Source organism: Seriola lalandi, unplaced genomic scaffold, assembly GCF_002814215.2.
Source record: "Seriola lalandi dorsalis isolate HSWRI2012SDOR001 ecotype SW California unplaced genomic scaffold, Sedor1 jcf7180002054983, whole genome shotgun sequence".
Taxonomy (NCBI): domain Eukaryota; kingdom Metazoa; phylum Chordata; class Actinopteri; order Carangiformes; family Carangidae; genus Seriola; species Seriola lalandi.
In genome coordinates, this window is record NW_019525532.1 from 644,845 (window position 1) to 665,402 (window position 20,558).

General features: G+C 41.4%; 2 protein-coding genes and 1 long non-coding RNA gene across 5 annotated transcripts in view; 1 reads left to right on the forward strand and 2 right to left on the reverse strand.

The window, feature by feature from the left end:
* Positions 1-19,223, forward strand: part of svep1 (sushi, von Willebrand factor type A, EGF and pentraxin domain containing 1) — a 90,463-nt gene extending 71,240 nt beyond the window's left edge. For 2 of the 3 annotated variants that reach the window (XM_023396827.2, XM_087171277.1), the window contains 16 exons: positions 1,661-1,745; positions 1,905-2,096; positions 2,651-2,818; positions 3,253-3,925; positions 4,316-7,026; positions 7,448-7,682; positions 8,013-8,168; positions 8,862-8,925; positions 9,585-9,758; positions 9,854-10,030; positions 11,200-11,382; positions 13,057-13,227; positions 14,871-14,966; positions 16,239-16,334; positions 16,989-17,082; positions 18,919-19,223. In XM_023396827.2, coding sequence (XP_023252595.1) covers positions 1,661-1,745; positions 1,905-2,096; positions 2,651-2,818; positions 3,253-3,925; positions 4,316-7,026; positions 7,448-7,682; positions 8,013-8,168; positions 8,862-8,925; positions 9,585-9,758; positions 9,854-10,030; positions 11,200-11,382; positions 13,057-13,227; positions 14,871-14,966; positions 16,239-16,334; positions 16,989-17,082; positions 18,919-18,949 — 5,306 coding nt within the window. In that variant the 3' untranslated portion in view covers positions 18,950-19,223. The remainder of the gene's footprint in view (positions 1-1,660; positions 1,746-1,904; positions 2,097-2,650; positions 2,819-3,252; positions 3,926-4,315; positions 7,027-7,447; positions 7,683-8,012; positions 8,169-8,861; positions 8,926-9,584; positions 9,759-9,853; positions 10,031-11,199; positions 11,383-13,056; positions 13,228-14,870; positions 14,967-16,238; positions 16,335-16,988; positions 17,083-18,918) is intronic. The other variant, XM_087171276.1, reaches the window with a different exon arrangement.
* Positions 7,994-8,521, reverse strand: LOC147817249 (uncharacterized). The gene is made up of 2 exons (XR_015436534.1): positions 8,387-8,521; positions 7,994-8,198 (listed from the first exon to the last, which is right to left on the reverse strand). It is a non-coding gene; the product is annotated as an uncharacterized LOC147817249 (long non-coding RNA).
* A 93-nt stretch (positions 19,224-19,316) lies between the features above and the next one.
* Positions 19,317-20,558, reverse strand: part of txnb (thioredoxin b) — a 4,128-nt gene continuing 2,886 nt past the window's right edge. The window contains exons 4-5 of the mRNA XM_023396828.2: positions 19,972-20,037; positions 19,317-19,722 (exon numbers count right to left, since the gene is read on the reverse strand). Of these exons, the coding sequence (XP_023252596.1) occupies positions 19,660-19,722; positions 19,972-20,037 (129 nt within the window). The 3' untranslated portion in view covers positions 19,317-19,659. The remainder of the gene's footprint in view (positions 19,723-19,971; positions 20,038-20,558) is intronic.

The following is a 20,558-nucleotide window of genomic DNA, read 5'->3' on the forward strand; positions in this document are numbered from 1 at the left end:
CAGTTTCATAATGGATGACGTGAGACAAAATCACATACATGAGTTATAAATATATGTTTACACTTAACCACTCAATGGAAAGGAATTCCTCACTGTTATGGCCACTGAACTGCTCTTTATTTTGCGTGACAACAAAGCAACTTGCGCCAATAAGGCCTGAATAATACACAAATGAAACGACAAAGATTGAATCACAGTTTTTTGTTATTATGCAGATAGCAGAAGTACTGATACACATCACAAACACATGCAAGCACAGACACAGATATTGTGTGTGCATTCACACTCAGAGGCAAATAGCACTGACATATATATTTTTGTCCTCCTGTGCAGCGGGTTGAAAGGCATGACCACCAGAGCATCTCCATCTTGGCTCTAAGCCACATTCTTCCTCATAGAGAATGGGGAACTGACTTACTCAGCACCTGCAGACTGTGCTAATCTGTTGCATTCAGACCACAGTGGTTGTCTCACTCTGTATGTCATCTGAAATACATAAAGGAACTGCAGGATGTTTCATAATGTTCTTTTTTTTTTTTTTTTACTGCCTCCCTGAGTGTTACAGGCAGAGATAACGGAGGTTAAATAATTTATGTATCAGTAAAGAGCATACTAATGGCTCAACATATGGCTAAAGGATTGAGGTTTTTTTTTTGTACACACAAATATAGTTGCGTTATTGTGTGTGAGGTTTAAAAAGGTTCGTTGTAGGTAAGTGGTGATGGTTCGTTAATCTTTTTGATCAATCCGTGGAAATACTTTAATTCACCAGTTTTACACATGAAGATTTACAGTTTGCATGATGAGAGGTACTGTACTATTCAGCTTGTGAAGATGAGATCAGTTGAAAGTGTATGGCAGTATTTATGGTGGTAGCCACAGGAGTAGAGCCAACAGGTGGACGATGAAAACTTTCAGTTTCAGTTGTGTCCCTGGACGTCCTGGAAGTCAAGGCGGTGATGGGGAGGAGCTGTGTTGCGCAATAGTAGGTCTGAGAAATAGTGACAGAATGCAATGATATCAAAAGTACAAATTGTCAATGACTGGATTTTGGCAGCATGGAAAAGCAGAAGTGATTGAGAAAATAGAAGAGCAGGAAATATCCACAAAAGCAGAACTTGAATTTGAGGGAACTTGTTTTCTTTGTTGTTTATTCATACATGGCTCTGAAGGGACCTTTCTAAAGTCTGAAAAAAATAAGCTAGATGATGTCATCAAGTCAGGATATGGCAGCCTCTTCTGTTTTGGCCTTGGTCTGTCTTTCTTTAAGTAAGTCCTCCAACTTCATGGAAGTGCAATATAAATGAGTGAAGTGCCCCTTTAATTCATTCTCCTCTTCATTCAGTAATGCCTCTCAGTCGTGCCTCTTTAGCTTCTGTCCATTTATATACTTTTCCTGTGTGTCTCTTTCATCCTATCAGCATAAAATATAATGGGCCATTGATCCCAGAAGAACTCTCTGCCAAAATCTGATTTACATTTCATCAATAACACTCACAGGCGTCTGTAAACTTGTGTCTCCTCGTAGAAATGTGTATTGAGGTTCTTAACTCTGAAGATAAATTAAACTTCACTTGGATTTAGTCAGTTTTGGTTTTCAGTGAAATATTAAACGACTGAAAACAGCAGTTGCTAATCATCTCATTTATGTTGTTAATAGCCCTCTCCTGCCCGACACCAACGGTTCCAGAGAACTCCGCAATGAAGGGAAACAACTTCACCTATGGAAGCAAGGTGACTTTCAGGTATCATTTGCATCCCCTACAACACCATGTTGTCATGTTGACAGTAGGAAATACAAACATTGGCTGTTAAAGCTATAAAAAAAATAGTACGTTTAGATCAGTACAAGCCAACCATTTCTTAACAACATCTTTATCTAACCCTCTTTTCATCCGTCTCAGCTGTATGAACGGCTTCCTGCCTCAGATCCCGTATGAGTTCCAGTGTCTCACTAGTCTGCGATGGAGCGGGACGCCACCTGTCTGTCACCCAGTGACCTGCGGGGGGCCTCCAAATGTTGAGAACGCTGATTACAACCTTGACAAAAACACATACCTGTCCACTGTCAGATACACCTGTGCTGAGGGATACAGGTATGGACAATTTACCGTCAGCTGCACTGTCCACTGTCAATTCTGAAGATGATAGTTAAGTGAATAATTGATCATTTCATCTATACATTTAATAGCTTTGATTTGTTTTTTTTGATTGTTGGATAGAGTGAAGTTATGATACTAAAGTAACAATAAAATTGCTCAATGTGCTGAAACAAATTACAAAAGTAATTTACAAATGAACTAAATGGGACCATAAAACCACATAACACTGTAAGAGCAACAAACTGTGGAAATGTCAGGAGAATCAGTTTGTCCTCTTAGCTTATTAAATCTGTCCTGTCTAAATAAGTCCTGTCTATTTTCTAAACCTTTGTTAAAATAGATTAGAGTTATAGTCCAAGTGAAGTCTGATTCATGTCGGCAAATTGCTGCTGCAACCTGAAGTGACATGATGAACTCTGCATGACTCTGTATGCTGTCATCAGTTGTGATTTATTTATTTGTTTTCACAAGTTGTTATCTATAAGCCTCTGTGACTGTATTATTGAGCTGGTGTGAGTGTGTAAACTAAGTAGTATGTTGGTGCGAAGACCACAGGGCTCCATGGAAGTCGTCTGTGAAGCAACAGGGGAGTGGAGCAGGCCTTCCCCACGCTGTGTGAGCATCCTGTGCAATGAGCCTCCGGCCCTGAGAGACGCCGTGACCATAGGAGAGAACTTTGAACTGGGAAACAAGGTGCACTATGTCTGCAAAGAAGGGTAAATGTGGTTGAAGTCTACTCAGTTATTGTGTTGTCTTGTCAATTGAAAGTGTGAACATGTTAAAACTATGGAATCACTGTATATTCCATGAATGCCTATTTGTCCTCTGCATTAAACTCCACTTAACTATCTTCATGTGCCATCATGGATTTCACAGTGATGCAGTCTTTAAATATAGTTTAATTTTTTTTATCTGCATATTTGATGTACTATTAATAGAATTTCTGCATTAAAATAATTTTCTGATATACAACACCTAAATAAGAATTAAAATTTGTTCCTTTATTGCAAACAGTTACTTTAGAATACAGTCTACCATGCTGGGAACAATCAGCATGTTTGGACATGTGTCGTCAGTTTCTTGAATATTATCAGTGTCTGATATCCTATTATATTTTGCTGCAACTTCTTTTGGTCTCCTCCATCTGCAGCTACACTCTGATTGGTCCAGAGACGAGAGAATGTCTGTCAAGTGGCCAGTGGAGTGACAGCTCCGCCCAGTGTGTTCCTCGCTCCTGTGGTCCCCCGCCCGCCATCGACCACGCAGAGCCCTACGAGAGCCACCAGCTGTTTGGAGACACTGCTAACTACTACTGCACTGACGGATACACTGCCAGCAACAACTCTAAGATGGTGTGTAATGCTCAGGGTGTGTGGGCGCCTCCTGATGGCATGGAGGCCCCTCGCTGCATCGCAAACTTCTGCCTACGCCCGCCTGAGCTACCCCATGCAATTTTAGATTCTGTCAACAAACCTAAATATGCCAGCAACACTGAAGTGAGCTATAAATGTGAAGAGGGCTTCATGCTCAACACCACAGCCACTCTGAGATGTCTAATGGGAGGAGAGTGGGCGCCTTCGCCGTATGATATCGGCTGTGTGCCGGTGAGGTGCTCCAAGCCCGAGAGCATTGATCGCGGATATGTGATTGCAACAAACTACAGTTTTGGGGCTGTGGTGGCGTACGGCTGCGATAAAGGCTTCTTGATCCGAGGGGAGAAGAGGAGGACCTGCAAGGCCAATGGAGAGTGGGGAGGAGCTCTGCCCACCTGTGTACCCGTGTCCTGCTCCTCCCCTCCTTCACTCAAGAACGGACACTTCCAGGTTAGCCACAATCATCAAAATGACATAATTTTAGATATTTTAATGCCTGATTTTATATGTATTTGCCATATAGAGATATATAAATATATATATTTAAATTGAGTAATTCTGATTAAATACTAAGTGAGCATAACCAAGAGAGTCTTTCAGTCAGGGCACAGCAGATCAGAAGAACCCACCAAATGTGCAGTTTGTCTGCAGTTCAATGTACTGTTTGTCAACATATATGGAGAATTCATTTTCGAATGGTAAATTAACTATTAATAAATATTTACTTTGGCATGAATCGAGTCACTCTTTCAAGGAAATTCCTTTGGAATTCAACAACTGTCGATAAACAATAAATACAGTATGTTTAAATGATAAATCCCTCTGTTTATCCGCCTACAGGTCAGACTTCGATACACCTTCAACAGCAAGGTGACATATATCTGTAACGCAGGCTACAGACTGGTTGGTCGTCCAGAACGATTTTGCCAAGCCAACCGCCAGTGGTCCAACAACGACCCTCCCACCTGTGTCCTTTTGACCTGTGACCCTCCTCCCAACATCGCCCACGGACATTACAGGGGCTCTGAGTTCCAGGTGGGTCAAAAAGTGGAGTATGTCTGTGATGAGGGTTACGAGCTGGCCGGGGATGCGATCTGGACCTGTCTGAAGTTCGGACGGTGGGATAAGACGAGGCGCCCACGCTGCTCACCGGTGCAGTGTCCAGAGCCGCCGCTGGAGGAGAACCACCTGGTCCTGAAGGGCATGGACTCTGAATCTGGGACAGTGGAATTATCCTGCGAGGATGGCTACGTCCTCGAGGGTGCTCGGTTCCTCCGTTGCACCCCATCCCAGGAGTGGAACGACACCTTCCCGTTGTGTAAGCAGGTGTTTTGTGGCCCACTTCCTCAAGTGTCATTCAGCGGTCCTTCCTTGTCCTCTCCCCCGTTCCCTTATGGCTCAGCGGTGACCTACACATGCATAGACGGCTTCACTTTAAGAAAAGAGGACTCCGTGTCCTGTCTAGCCAGCGGGCAGTGGAGCAGTCCTCCCCCAGAGTGTATCCCAGTTGAATGCCCTCAGCCTGTGGAGATTTCTAATGGTATAGTTGACGTCCAGGGTCTGATGTACCTCAGCAAAGCACTGTACAGTTGTAGGACTGGATATAATTTAGTTGGCAACTCCACTGTCCTCTGTGGAGAAAAAGGACTTTGGATCGGAGGGGTCCCCTCTTGCCGTCCAATTGAATGTTGCATTCCTAATCAGATAGTCAATGGAAAAGTGGTTTATACAAAACTCCAGTTTGGTCATAGTGCCACCTACTCCTGCCGTCGTGGTTACCGCCTCCAAGGCCCAGAGACTCTGAAGTGCCTGGCCAGTGGGGAATGGGACGTCGAGCAACCGGCGTGTGTGCAGATATCTTGCACCCCACCTCAACCCATTGAGAACGGTTTCGTCGAGGGTCAGGATCACAGTTTTGGTGTCACTATTTTCTACAGCTGCTTCCCTGGCTTCCAGCTAATGGGTCAGGACCATCTGACCTGTGAGGAGTTCGGCTGGTCAAGTTCTGTTCCCGCCTGCGTGGCGTCAGACTGCGGCCTGCCTCCTCACATTGACTTTGGGGAGTATGTTAGGGTGACAGAGCAGACTTCTAAAGACACTGGAACATTAGCGTCACCTAAAGACTTGAGCTTCCTTCATGGGACATTGATTGAATACCGTTGCCACAAAGGTTACGACCTGACAAGCCCCACCAGGTTGGTGTGTCAGGAGGACGGAGGCTGGAATGGGACGGCCCCGTCTTGTGTCCCGGCAGAGTGTGAAACACCGCCCAGTCCAGAGCACGGCTGGGTGAATGTGACTGATACCGCCCTCGGCAGTATGGTCAAGTATACTTGTGAGGAAGGATATGAGATTGAGGGCGAGGCTGTGAGGCAGTGTGTGTCAGGTCGACTGTGGACTAATGACGCCCCCATTTGTCAGCCGGTTTCCTGTGGCGACCCAGGGGCTATCGCTAATGGCACTGTTCATGGTGGTGCTTTTGTGTATCCTGAGGTTCTTCACTATGAGTGTAGCCCTGGGTTTGTCCTCAGAGGTAGTGAAACTATCGCCTGCCAGAGAGATGGAAAGTGGAACGGACAGAAGCCGCACTGTGAGCCACTGTCTTGTGGCCCTCCTAAAGTCCCCAGTGATATTACTGTCAAAGGAGAGGAGTACACTTATAATAATGAGGTAGAACTGAGCTGCCAGCCTGGCTTCCTCTTACAAGGGAAATCTGTCAGCGTTTGTAAGGCTGATGGCACCTGGAGCCATGAGTCTCCCACCTGTGTACCTGCCCGCTGTGGGAAACCCTCACCAATACCCAATGGGCGTGTGCTGGGATCAGAGTTTGGCTTCAACAGCAAGGTAAAGTATGAATGTGATGAAGGATACACACTTAACGGAGACTCCACACGTGTTTGTCAGTCAGACGCACTCTGGGACAAACCAGCACCTCACTGTGATATCATCAGTTGTGATCCCCCCGAGGACATCAGCCACGGCTTCCTGAACGGCTCCAGCTTCAACTACGATGATGTGGTAGAGTACGTCTGCTTCGATGGTTACGAGGTAGTTGGGGATCCCGTCCTGCGATGCTCTGCTCAAGGCTTCTGGGTGGGAACCGTGCCCCAGTGCCGGCCCTGCCTCTGTGCCCTCCCTGTGCTGAAATTCGGGGTGGTTCTCGGGCGAGACCGCGCCTGCGGGGACCGAGTGCATTTCCAGTGTGATGACGGCTACAAGCTGCTGGGTCCCTCTCAGGCGGTGTGTGAGAAGGGAGGGGTGTGGAGCCCTGGGGTACCTGTGTGTGGCCGGGGGAGGTGCAGTGTCGCTCCGCCTACAGTTGCTAACGCTGTTCTGCAGGGCGGCAGTGCCACCTTCCCAGACACAGTTATATACAGGTGTCGGCCTGGCTACCAGCCAAGGGGGTACCCACCCCTCTCCTGTGGAAGAGACGGCAGATGGGGGGAACCCAGGATCAGCTGTCAGCCTGTGAATTGTGGAAGACCTCCAGCTGTAGCCCACGCTCAGGTGGTGGGAGACACTTTCACCTTCCCAAACCAAATCACATACAGGTAAATACTGAAATTATTCCTTTAATTTTATTTGAGTTGAAACTTTATTTTTCTGGCATTTCTGATAGACATTATCTGCCACATTGTCTTTTGCATTGTTAGTTACACACGTGTCTTTGCTAATTCTCTTTGCAACAAACAAATCCCAGTAAGTGTGTGTGATCAGGTGAATCTATAAACTTGTCGTGTATCACCTGACCTCCACCATGTTTTTTAGGAACTCATATGTCTGATAGCCCTTATTTCTGTGTCAAAATCATTTCTACCATAAGTAGACATGTTTGTTTACATGTTGTATTCTTTTTTTTAAAGATTAAATGCTTTGTGGTGGACAATAAAGTTTTTTCTGAAGCTGTTTTTCTCATGTATGTCCCTCATTTTGTTTTCTTCCCTGTCATGTGTTTCCCCCCTTGCTCTCCAGGTGTGAGGATGGGTATGAAATAGCCACACAGACAGATTCTCTCTCCTGCCAGAGTGATGGCACATGGTCCAAACACAGCATCCGGTGCCGCCCCACCCCCTGCCTCCTGCCCACCAACTTCTCCGTCCCCCATCTGGTAATCACTGGGAAAGAGCTCACTCCTGTTGGGGGCACCATCACGCTCTCCTGCCCTCCTGGCTTCTACCTGCAGGGGTCAGCACTAGCTGAGTGTCAGGTAGGAAATATGTTGGTGAATGATTTGTCCAAGTTTCTTAGATTATTAATCTTTATGAAAGTAGCTGGTTAAATAACAAAACAGGAGGTTCCTGGTCACTATATGCAAAGAAGATGTTCTGACCTGTAATTTAGCTTTTTTGACACTTAATTAAAATATTGTGCGTCATCACTTTGATCCAAAAAGTACACCTTGTGGTTTTGCAATACTTTTCTTATCTAAAGTGGCAACACTTTGCTTATCTCTCCCTTCTTTTCCGCTAAACATGTCAATAAGAAACCATGAATAATGTAGCATTTTCCTCTCCTGTCTTTTGTGGTATGTGATAAGCTGGGTGGAAGCTGGACTCCAAGCATCTTGACAGTTTCCTGCGAGCTGGTGGTGTGTGAGAAACCCCCTCCTCTTCTTCACGGTGTCACTGAGGGGGACAGCTACAACTATGGAGACTTTGTCATGTACTCCTGCCTCCCTGGCTTTAACATGAAGGTATTTCTCACCAGGCCACATTTTCTTCAGCTGCTGACATTACAAAGACAGGTCTCATAAATGACATCACCGTAAAATAGCAAACATACAACTTCGCAATGACAAGCTAAAAACATAGCTGTACTGGAAAACCAAACCTAATACAAAATTGTGGATGATACGAAACATTCATCTTTTTGTGTGTAACTGAGTTCAGGGTTTAACCTTCACAAATGTACCTTTTTCCAGATTTTCTTGATCCCTATAAGATGTAATTGGTATCTGACAGAGCCTTCAAAATCTCAGTCTCAGCCACTCATTTCCTGTAATACAGCAGGGGGCTTCCCCTCCCCTCCTGCACTCTGTTTTTAAACAACAGTCTGTCCACACTGAGCTAATGGCTAAGAATCAGATTACAGAAAGTCACATGATTTCTCCTCAGCAATCAATAGGAGTGTGTTGTAACAGAGCAAACAGAAGGAGCTGAGTCACTGATACACTGATACCCGCTGATAAACTAACTTCCTTAATTTGAATGCTTGAAACAATGAGCGCCTTTTAATACACTGAAGACACACAAAGAGTGCATTGCTTCATTTAGAAATTAAATCCATGAATCCTAATTGTCTCATACATGTCTTATATAGCTCACACTTTGCTGTGTCAAGGTTGTCTGCTATACTTTGCAGCTTTACACTGTTCTCTTTGTTGCAGGGAGACTCTATCCAGACCTGCCAGGGAGACAGAACATGGAGTGGCACCCAGCCAGTGTGTGTTGGTAGGTTTGTGTTCATATGAGACAGACCAGGAGGTGTCTATAACAACATCAAATAGTTCATCCTAGTGTGTTGTCAGTGCTATTCTTAGAAATACAGGTGGGAAACACACCTTAAGATTAAGGAAACTGTTTTTAGTCATGACAGTGCAGTCACAATCAACACGTAATGAATGGCCGAGTAAATAAAGAGGACAACGCCACCCTGACATCCTACAAGAACACAAATCTTCATATGAGCCTATTCCATAACAAAAGCAGACATTGGTCAGGAATTATTTGCCTCCCTGCAGTTCTGCAGAAGAGGATATGAAAAGGGAAAATACTCAATTGGGATGTGACTGTGAATGGAGAAATGTTGGCAACAACGACTCTCCAGAGAGAGCTGCAGGTGTGAAAAGAAGTTCAGTCGAGCTGTAGCTCTGGATTATAAAATAATTTTCACTGTTTGCTGTTTTTGGACAGTTTTAGTGAAAAACATTTTCTGTGATGTCTCTGATCTCAATTTTAACGAATAATCTCAAAGCAAAGTGAATAGAAATTATATTGTACGGAGGGTACAGCCTAGAGTTTCTCATGATGTTACCTGTTACATTATGTACATTATATACATTCCAACCCCACCTTTGAAACTTTTTCATGCTTGTTTATTTTCTCCTCAGCACAGTCCTGTGGGCCTCCTCCCACAGTAAAAAATGCACTGGTCCAGATGACAGGAGAGACTTACCTACACAATGCAAGTTATGTATGTAATGTTGGGCTGCAGCTGGTCGGCTCTAAGACTCTCATCTGTCAGACCAACGGCACATGGAGCCTTCCCGCTCCTACATGTGAAGGTATGAAGGGCGGTTAGTAAGCACTTTGGGTAAATAGAGGGACAATTAAGTAGCTACACAGAATAATTCATCTTTACAATTGTTTCTCATGTCAGGGGTCAGAGGCTGCGACAGCCCGAAACAGATGCTGCACGGCAAAGTGCAGGAGCACAACCTGAACACTGGGCGCGCTGTGGAGTTTCAGTGTGATAAAGGCTACAACCTGGTGGGAGATCGTCTGGTGGTGTGCATGGGGGGCAACGCCTGGAGCTCCACTTTCCCCACCTGCCAGCGTGAGAAACTTTGCCACACACGCACACACACACACACACACACACACACACACACACACACACACACACACACACACACACACACAAACAAACACACAGTTACATGGAAACATGCAGGCCAAACAAGTTTAACTGATGTGATATGATGAATGAAAGCCACTGTCTCACTTAGTTTCTCTTCCTGTTTGTCCTAACAACATGATCGCAGTTACAGTCTCACAAACTCACTCCTGTGCATGTGGAAACAATGCAAGTCAACCCCCCACACAAAATTCATCACTCAATCAAGAGTTCCTCCCACTTCAAGTTTTTCAAGTCTTTTGTCAAAATGAAACAAAACTTAAAGTAGTCATATGGGAAACTTACATGTGGCAAAGAACCGTAGGAATTCATCTCTGTGAGCTCACTACAAAATTCAAACTGACATGCTAAGAATAAAACCATATGCATAAGAATATTTAAGAATATACAGAGATAAGATAAAAATGAAAATAAAGATTTTCAAAGACAACAAACCAATTATTCAACAAAAAAATCTTAGTTAGTTGAATCCCTAATGCAAATATACTTTGGGAATATAAAGTACATTTCTTTGCATGCAAAGCATATCAAGTGTAAACATGTTGTTCAGAACATGGTGTTCAGTGTAATATAACTGAGTATGATCCCTGCAATCAATCCAGTCTTTGTGAAACCTGAGGCCGTGTCACAGACAGACAGAGTCTGTGGTATTTTACAGCACCTGTGATGGTGTCATATTGGATTACATTACACAATGAACAATGTCTTCAATATTTATCTATCCCTATTTACATATGTTGAAACAAGAGTATCATCAAGTACAGGCTACTTACTATATATTATTGTAACACAAACTTTAGTAAAAACTAAAATCTAAAACTTTAATTTTTGATTTTATAGTTACCACAGGTGTAATACAGTGTTCATTTAAAATACAGGAATATACTTATTACCGTCTCCCATCTAAACTTCCTTATATGTGTATGTTTTCAAACATAGCCTCATGTCATGACACCAGCCATGGTAGCTTTTACATATTGTTGTTGTGTCTGTGTTAAACAATTAAAAAATTATACTTTTGTGTTGCTCACAGACACAGTCTATCAACTCCATGTCAAAAATAAATCCATCATTTCTGTCCCTGACAGCTAAGTCCTGTCCGGCTCCTCCAGGCTGGAGGGGGGGCGGTAGCGGGAACGGATCCCAGCAGGAGTTTCCTATCGGTCAGTCAGTGCGTGTCGCCTGCCCCAAAGGTCAGCAGGTGAAAGGCAGCGGCACCATCACCTGCAGGCCAGACCAGACCTGGAGCCCCATCAGCTCTGTGTGTGAAAGTAGGTACAGTTTGCAGGCTGTAAGTTCTGTTTATCCAGTTTTGTACATTGTGTGAGCCTTTAATTTATATCAAAATACTTTGACAGAACAGGAGGCATTTGTTTGATCCCTCCTTTCAAAACAAGACTTAGCTTTAAAGCTCACCAAGTTAATCAGTTATAAGTTGAAATCCATCAATAATAAAAGCTGTCTGATATATATTGTACTAGCAGACCACTATTATTGTCTGGTGTCTTCTTATGACAAATATATCAGTATTGCTGTCTGTGTTGGGAGATGCAAATATAAATTTCTGTACATAAACATTTCATAGATTGTACTTCTATTTTATTGTACATTCATACTGACCTCCATTCTTATTAATTCAAGTTTTAAGTAATTTTATTATTATATTTGTGAATGAAGTCTACTTTTCAAAAATTAATTATCCTTTCTTTATTGATATAATATTTGCCTTGTTTATGGTTCTGTAAAATATCCTGCCTCTCTTTTTTTTCTAACCATATTTTATGATTATTGTTTGTGTAAAAATCAATATCATCTCATGTATGACTATTAATATTTTTCAAACAAAGTTAATTTGTTGTATATTCTGGAAATCGACAGTTCATCAACATTTCGCACCTCTGCATGCTCCCCTCGTCTTGTGCAAGTGCTGCTCCACACTTGCATGGCTGTTGGCTTAAATCTACCTGTTATCTCAAGTACCGTTTCTCTCTGTTGTCGTCTGTCTCTCGCTAGTCTTTTATCAAAACAAATGAGGCTGCTTCAAACACTGTCCTGTACGCTGGACTAATTATGGGCATCTCTGCGGCTTCTATGGCAACCTTTGTCAGATAATCCTCTGATCTTTCTTAGGCACAGTTGTCCTGAATATGCAACACAATGGTGGTTATGTTACTATAGCTCATTGTTTGTATTTGCATGGAGTCTATTCTCCTATATGCATGCGTACCATAATCCTTTTAGTCCTGTTTTTGTCACAGACAATGTTTAAGTGAAGCCACACAGCTGAACTATGTGACACATTTGCATGAAATTCTCTGTCTGCCAGGGTAATGAGGGATACAGAAAACACATTTGATTTCATTTAATCAACACAGATTTCTCTCTCTGCGGTGCACAATTACATAGTTGTATCTTATAAGTACATACAGGGGGTAGACAAAATAGCAGAAAAACTTACAATACAATATATTAGTTCTGCAGAAAATGAGTGAGGTTAATGTAGATGGTTATTTGTTGATGCTCACAGAGGTTCAGTTTGGCCACTTTTAAGATTGTTATTATTCGGTATATTGTGCATGAGTGGCAGACACTCATTTGCTAAGAAGGAAAGAGCAAATGACGACATACTGAACAAAGAAAACTCAAAAGAGCTGAGTTCACCTCTGACACCTCTGACAATCTCAAACAATTTGACATAATGAGCTTCTGTTGTACAGTATTGTAAGGTGTCTCTTTTATTTCGTCCGCTCCCTGTAGGCTTAGCAACTTTTCAACTTTGCTTTTACAGGAGATTAAAATGTTTTTCAGCTGTTTAGGCCATTTAGTAAAAAACATGTTGTGAGTGTAAGAACAAAGACATGGTTAAGACAGAGCAGCCTTTTCAAAAAAACACTAAGTAGTCTAGTGAGTAACTCGTGGGTCGTTCCATCTGGGCTGTTGTACAGGGGTGTCCTGTGGCCCCCCTCTCCATGTGGCCAATGGGGTGGTGCGGGGGGCGGTGTTCCAGTTCGGGGACGTGGCGGTGTACTCGTGTTTTGGCGGATACACCATGGAGGGCGTTGGAAGGAGCAGGTGTCTGGAGAACGGCACCTGGACGCCACCTCCCACATGCAGAGGTAGAGAGAACACAGAGGGGACTCCGCCCTTTTCCCAGGACACTTCTGCTTCAGCTGACTGTCCCTTTCGCTCATGACACTGCGCTGCTTCTCAGCTTTTTAATTCTTTCCTGGACTCCTACTGCTGCTTTGTTCTGTGGAGGATATTAACTTTTCTGTGTTGAAAAAGGTGCAGCTTCACCACAGTAGCTCCTCCCTACTGCTGTACTGTGACCGACACCTCTTTCCGTGATCTCTTAGATCTTATGAGTCATGAGTCACTCATGACTCATTTACATGAGTATGGTCTGTAGCCTGGATCCAGTCCCATTAAAGAAACAAATCCATCCTTAGACATGTTGAAACATTTGGTCATGTGCATTACATTTCAGGCAGAGTTGCACTGCCTAGTGGTGTCTTTTTTTTTTGTTGTCATTTTTGTGAATGGTTGGATAAAACTATACTTTCTGGCATCATGTCAAGATTTTTCTAGTGCACCTACAATATAATATAACACAGTTCACTATTTTAAACATCCATAGTTGTGGATTTGGTGTACAGCCCTCAGTTGTAAAAGTGGAGGTGGATTTATACTTTGTCCTGAAAGAGAAAATTCACAATCATCACAAGCCAGAACGAACACACAACCATAAACTGTAAACTGGATAATCACCAAGGTGCAGAGAAAAGTGCTGTCATTTGCACAGGAAACAGACATGACAACATCAATAGTCTGCTTCCCTACATATCTGTCGACACTCACCCATCTGTGGTTAAAACATTAACTCCTCTTCTGAAAAAGGCCATTCTGGAAAATCAGTGAAATATGTGGGCAGGTGATGGGGAAAATGGTTCAAAAGGGGAAAAAAAGTATCAGACTTTATTATAGAAATGCTATTTATCTATTAAGATAATGATAATGTTTAACAGTGTTGGAATATCAAAAGCTTTCTTTTGATCAGAGCTCACATTTGTTTGTGTTTTGTGAATCAGGTGACCAATTAGAAAATACGGTTGATCAAACTGGCACAGCTGACTTCAGAGTTGTTCTCTTAAAATATATTCCAAATAGACCATTGACATGTCGTCCTCTGAGAAAAATGTATGTGTTAGTGTGTTCAAAATAACAAATCAGAGGATCAAATCTCTTGTGTCGCTCTGCCACACTTTTAAAGAAACAGAGAAAGCACCACTGATCTCATGCAACATGAAATTCAAATGGCCACTCACATGTTTTGCATATGACAATAAGGGCTGGATCCAAGCTAGCCTTTCTCTAACGGCTGCTGAGTTTCATACAGAAGTACGCAAACACACACACTCGGGCCGTCTCTGTTGATGATGAGTTTTTCTACAGAGGACTTTAATCTGCAGCGTGTGAATGCTGTTTTTGTTCCGTTGCATGAGGTTGCATGGTCAAGAGTAGCACCAGAGGCTGTGACCATAGAAATAACAGAAAGGACTTGAAAACCCAATTCCAGTGAAAGGGGACTGAGTCTGTTCAGTATGTTGCTCTATTCTGTATGAGTCTCTTTCCACATGTAGAATATATGCTGTGCACGTGTGTGTTTCGAGCAGGATTCCTCTTATCTTAATCTCTGATATGTTGTTGTCTGTGTGTATGCGTGTGTGTGTCTGTGTGTGTGTGCATACATCTCCCTTAGCTGTGTGTTGGCTGCAGTGTCAGAACGGAGGTGTGTGTCAGCGGCCCAACACTTGCTCCTGCCCCGAGGGCTGGATGGGCCGACTGTGTGAGGAGCGTAAGTATTTAATCATGATATATTGTTCAGTAAAATCTGTTGACACACAGTTAATACCAACAACATGACCCCAAGTGTTTTACAACACAAACTCAAAAACTCGGTAATGCAACAATCCAGCCAGCTTGCGAAACAGGTTTTAGCAGACAATGGTGCACAAAGAGTTTCAGAGATTTGTTTTGAGTTTAGTCATCACATAAGTTAAAGGAGCAATAACTTAATAACGACCAAAAATCACACAAGAATGGAACCTGCTGTTTCTCTCAAATTGATTGAAAGGCCTTTAAATAGATTAATTTACAAAGGTCAACACCTACTGTGGCTTCAGAAAGTAGACAGAGCCCTTCACTTGTTGCAGACTTTATTGTGTTGTAGATTTAATTGTAAATTAATATTATCACAAATGTAAGATTTCAGTTTTAGATTTTTAACACATTTGAGAAGTTCTCAAAACATGTTTTCTCTTTGTAATTATTGGTTATTGAGTGTATATTGATTGGCAATTTTATCCATTTAGAATTAAATCCACAACACAGTAAAGTGTGCAACAAGTGAAGGGGTCTGACTACTTACTGAAGCATCTGTAAATAGTGAACAATGTAAACATTCTACCTGCTTAACATCAGCATGTCAGCATTGTCATTGTGAGTATGTTAGCATGCTGACATTAGCATTTAGCTCTAAGCCCAGCTGCTAGCATGAGTCACTCTTCGTTTTGTTAAACCTACTGCAGAGGGGCCCAAGTCAACAGTGTTAAATATATTTTAATAAAACACTTGAAGTGATAAACATTTATTTTTAAAATGTCAGCGGCATAAAACTTTTAAACATTATTGTGGTGAAGTTTTGCTGCTTTCCTGTGTTTTATATTATTGTTAATTGAATAAATAAGCAGTTTTAAGGCGTCACGTTGGGCTCTGGGAAATTAAAATGAACATTTTTTTATACAGTTCTCTGATATTTTATACACTTTTATACAACAGTTAATAACAATTAGTCATTTATTTCTCTACTGTACATTATTGTTCTTTACATTTACATTTGCAAAAAAAAACTACTTGGGCGTGGCTGTTAAAACACAAGCAGTGGAGAGGCTCTTCTCTTTCTTCATCAGGACAATAACATGCATAACTCAAGCCTGCAGTCACAAATGGTTTCAAATGTCAACACTGGGATCAACTGTTTAGGATACCAACAGAGAGAGGTGGGATTGATGACCTTAAATCACTTCCTGTTTCCACTCATATCTCTCGTCTCTTTCTTTAATAACAGCTATCTGCATCCTGCCGTGCCTGAATGGAGGCCGTTGCGTGGCACCCTACCAGTGCGAGTGTCCCACCGGGTGGACGGGCACACGCTGTCACAGTGGTGAGTTCATGTGTGATGCTTTCACATGTTTATGCTGGTACGTATGTGGGTAAACCTACTGTGTGCATTGATAGCTCAGTGATGTATGATGGGAGTGCATGTAGAGAGTGAGGCCTCACCTAACAGGATTCCCTGCACGTCAGCATCATAATAACCCTCATGGCACTGACTCAGGAGGGCGGTGACGCCACAGCTTTTTTCCTTCTATTAATGTATTTGATTATATTTATGACCTACCTGCCGCTGACTGATGACTGACATATTGATATACTTTCCTTTATGGTTCAAGTCAACTATGCTTATAAGCTATCTCAGTAACTTAGATTGTACGTTGGACAGTTTTATTTATACTGGGAATCAGAGCAGAACTTGTAAAAAAAACTAACATTTATAATTAAATAAAGTGGACCTTTTCCACCTTCCCATTGCATTAGCAGATAGAAGATTAGTCAATCAATCTGGAATCTATGTTGTCTTAAATGGTTGATAATGAAAAAATATTATTTAGACAAAATAGATATTTTCCTCATTACAATGGCAAGATTTCCAACTTATTAGTGCTACTTCCTCATAAGGAAGTATTTGCATTTACGTTAATGATGACGTGTGTGTGTGTGTGTGATTGTGTGATTGTGTGTGTGTGTGTCTCCACAGCTGTGTGTTCATCACCTTGTCAGAATGGAGGCAGATGCATCAGGCCGAACCGATGTCACTGCAGTTCAGGGTGGAGCGGGCACGACTGCTCCAGGTGATCAGAGACAAACACACAAACACGCTGGAAAACTTTTCTTTTACATAGAGATGATCTTCTGAAACTTAAATGGAATAGTTTTTATCAATAAATACAGTGATAATACTATAATAAGTTTATTTGCATCAGTGATAAATGTGTTGTTATATGTAGCTTAATATGCAAAACAACTTTTCTTTTTACAACTTTTTAGTATAAAAATTAGCACCTTTATAAAATATATATTATGTTTAACTGTTTACAAAACTAGGAACAATTTCTGTGGAGTTCATTAAAGGGCGGAAGGTAACTGTTATTGTAACAGTTCAGTTAAGGCAAAAAGACAACACATGTTAGAGCCATGTTAGAGGCTCTGTAAAGCGTCACTTAAACACAACGGGGCTTTCAGTGCCTGTAAATGCTAACATCAGCAACGTTAAGCTCACTGTCATGTGGGGGACTGACTGACGGATACACACACAGACCCGTGCTGCTAACATGGCTAAAAAATTGCAACCACATGCAGCTTGTAACAGTGACAGTTTTTTTTTTTTTTTTATTTGCTGTGTGCAGTTGTTAAAGTTGTCAAATGACAGACACTTTTCATACATAACATTTATAAATGTCCACAATAAAACACTTAATTTTATGTATTTGATAGAACATAGAAAAAATAGAAACGTTTTATTCAGGAGAATTTTACAAGCTGTATGAAGTCTATATTTATCTTATTAATAGCTGCAACTCTGCGTGAAGCTATAAAGATACATATTTACTGTGGAAACAAACGCGGCAGGCTTGATGTCAGCCCCTCAATAACCCAGCAAGGTGTTAACCCTGAGCATATCTTATTAATGATTCCTTTGGGTGACAGGGCTGTAAACACAGCTCACAGTATGGGACTGGTTTCCTGGCTAGCTGTGGGAGCTTATTCCAAAGTTGTGAATCTATCATGTGGTAAAGCTCTTGTCTGCTTACTCAGAATTATTCCACACATTAAAGTGAATCATATTACTTAGCTCTGTACAGTAACATCTGCTAGGGGTGTACTTGATGTTCCTGTCTCCATTTTCTTGTTGGGTAGTGAGCTTTTCTTATTCATGTGTCCAAAGTTTTGCCAAGACACCTCCAGAGCAGCTGTGAGGACGTTTAACAGGAAAAAAAATACCAATTCAGGCCTTGATTTTTAGATTTTATATTTCAATCTTAGTTCAATCTTAGTGGGAAGTCATTATGATACAAATTCTTCCAGACAGAAGCATCATGGAACTACAGGGAAGCCCAAAACCATGTTGTGGGTCAAAGTCATTGTGTTGCACATTTTTTTGCCATTACCGCAATCTCACACCCTTTGTGAAATCAGGTTTACTTCCTGTACTTCATGGCTTAAGAGTTAGAAACAATGAGGGTCCTCGCTTGAACTCAACCTGGGAATTCTCCTGGAGAGTATTTACTTGCACACTAGTATCCTGGTTAGGATCAGGTTTTTAGCAGGATCACGGTTGTGTTCATGTCTGTTATTATGTCCTGGCTTTAGAAACCTGGATAAGCCTTTATTCTTGTTCTGAGAAACTTTGAGAAAAAAAACAGTAACTGTAGCATGCACTTTATCCAGGTTTTGAAGCACTGTCTGCTGCATGTGCAGGTCCGTCCTCAACTTAAGTTATATATAGTTTACTTGGTATAATAAAAACTAATGACAATGAAGTTAAGATCTACAGTACACAAGGAAATGAAAATGAGAAAATATTCAGAATTATTCAGTGTTTCTTCTGACTGTATACAATTAAAAAAAAAAAGTGCTAAGCCTGAATTTTCACATGAAAGGTAAAACTTATTTCCCTCTCGTTGCAGGAAAAGGAAATCAGGATACTATCACTTCTAAAGTTTCCACTCAGCTCCATGTGAATCATCTTATGAAGGGAATTCTTGTATAGTTAACTGACACACTTGTAAACCGTTCATTCTCATCTCTCTGCAAAAGGCAAAGCAAGAACCAGTTTGTAAAATAAAGCTGTATTTTTTCATATAGAGACTCAACAGTATTAAACGTATGCTGCTATATACTTGTACGATGTGTAAAAACTATTGATGCAATTGTTCAATGTATATGTGTAAACTATTCTCACATTTTTATTAAAGCATAAAATACCATGAAATGCTCTTTTGATCAGATTCTTCACCCTTACAGCAAGATGTTATGTATTATTGTGCTTAATGTACTGAAATGGGAATTACACAAAATTACAACATTTCTGTAAGTCATCTTCATTTATTAAATCCACTTTGTTGAACACAAAATACAAAAGAAAAGTTCTGGAGCTGGTCAGGAGAAGCCAATTCTTTATAAAACAATTTAAAAAGTGTTGTCACATCAGGGTGTAGTCATATTTCAGCTTGTTGTTGAGACAGTCGATACACACATTGAGCTTACAGGACTATAACCAATACATGATGAGTGGAATAAATTAGTACCTGTATGGAATAGGACACCTGATGCTTATTGTACATAAAATGAAACTGGAATTTCTGAGATGTGGACAGAGGGTAACAGCAGCTTCTGTGTTTATACAAAGAAGGGTGTGTGTGGATTGGTCACGCAAGTTGTTGCAGTTTCAGTGTCAGCGTGTCTGCGTTAGCACCAGAGAACTCATCCACCTGAAAGACAGAACACACCGAGGGTTAAAACCAGCTTTAATTACAAAAAAGTAAGCAATGATACATTTTCATATTTTTAACACTAAAACTTTATTAACTTTTTTCTGTTATAACTGCCTTAGGTCAGATTCACTAAGCTCCTAACTGGACAAACCTGATAAATGTTTCATGTTCAAGGTGCGCGTTTGTGAGATTTGGTAATTAGCATAATAAAACACCCCTTAAAAAAAAACAGATATTTAAACTTACCTTATCTCCGTTCTTGTAAAAGTGGAATGTAGGCATGCAACTAATCTTGCAATAACCACTCACATCCTGAAAAGAACAAAAAGGGACAGACAGTCAGATGGCTGCACCGACTCATAACCACTGCTACAGACTCCTGATGAGCCAACCACAATGATACATGTATTAATTGTACAATACAAACATAAGTGTGTTTGTTTTTTTAATTAAGCATAAACATGTTGAATCAAATATACGGTAAACTTTGACATGCACTGCCAGCCTTAACATGTTAGCATACATTATATTATTATACATGCACTAACCCTATAAAGAGGTCTGGAACACAATGCAACACCTGCAAAAGTACCCTGGTAACTCTAACCACTCTTCAACCACTCAATTTGCCAGATTAAGTCCAAAGTATCTGTAACTTAATAACTAAAGACATAAACTGGAGTTTGGTCAAAAGATAAAACATCCTTAGTATGTCAGCACTGCCCTTATGTAGCAATGTGTGTCAGAGGGTTACCACATGTGGGTTACAATAAGCCACCATGCAACAAAGTCATTCGGCCAAAAGCCATAATCCTCCTTAACAATGCTGGTAA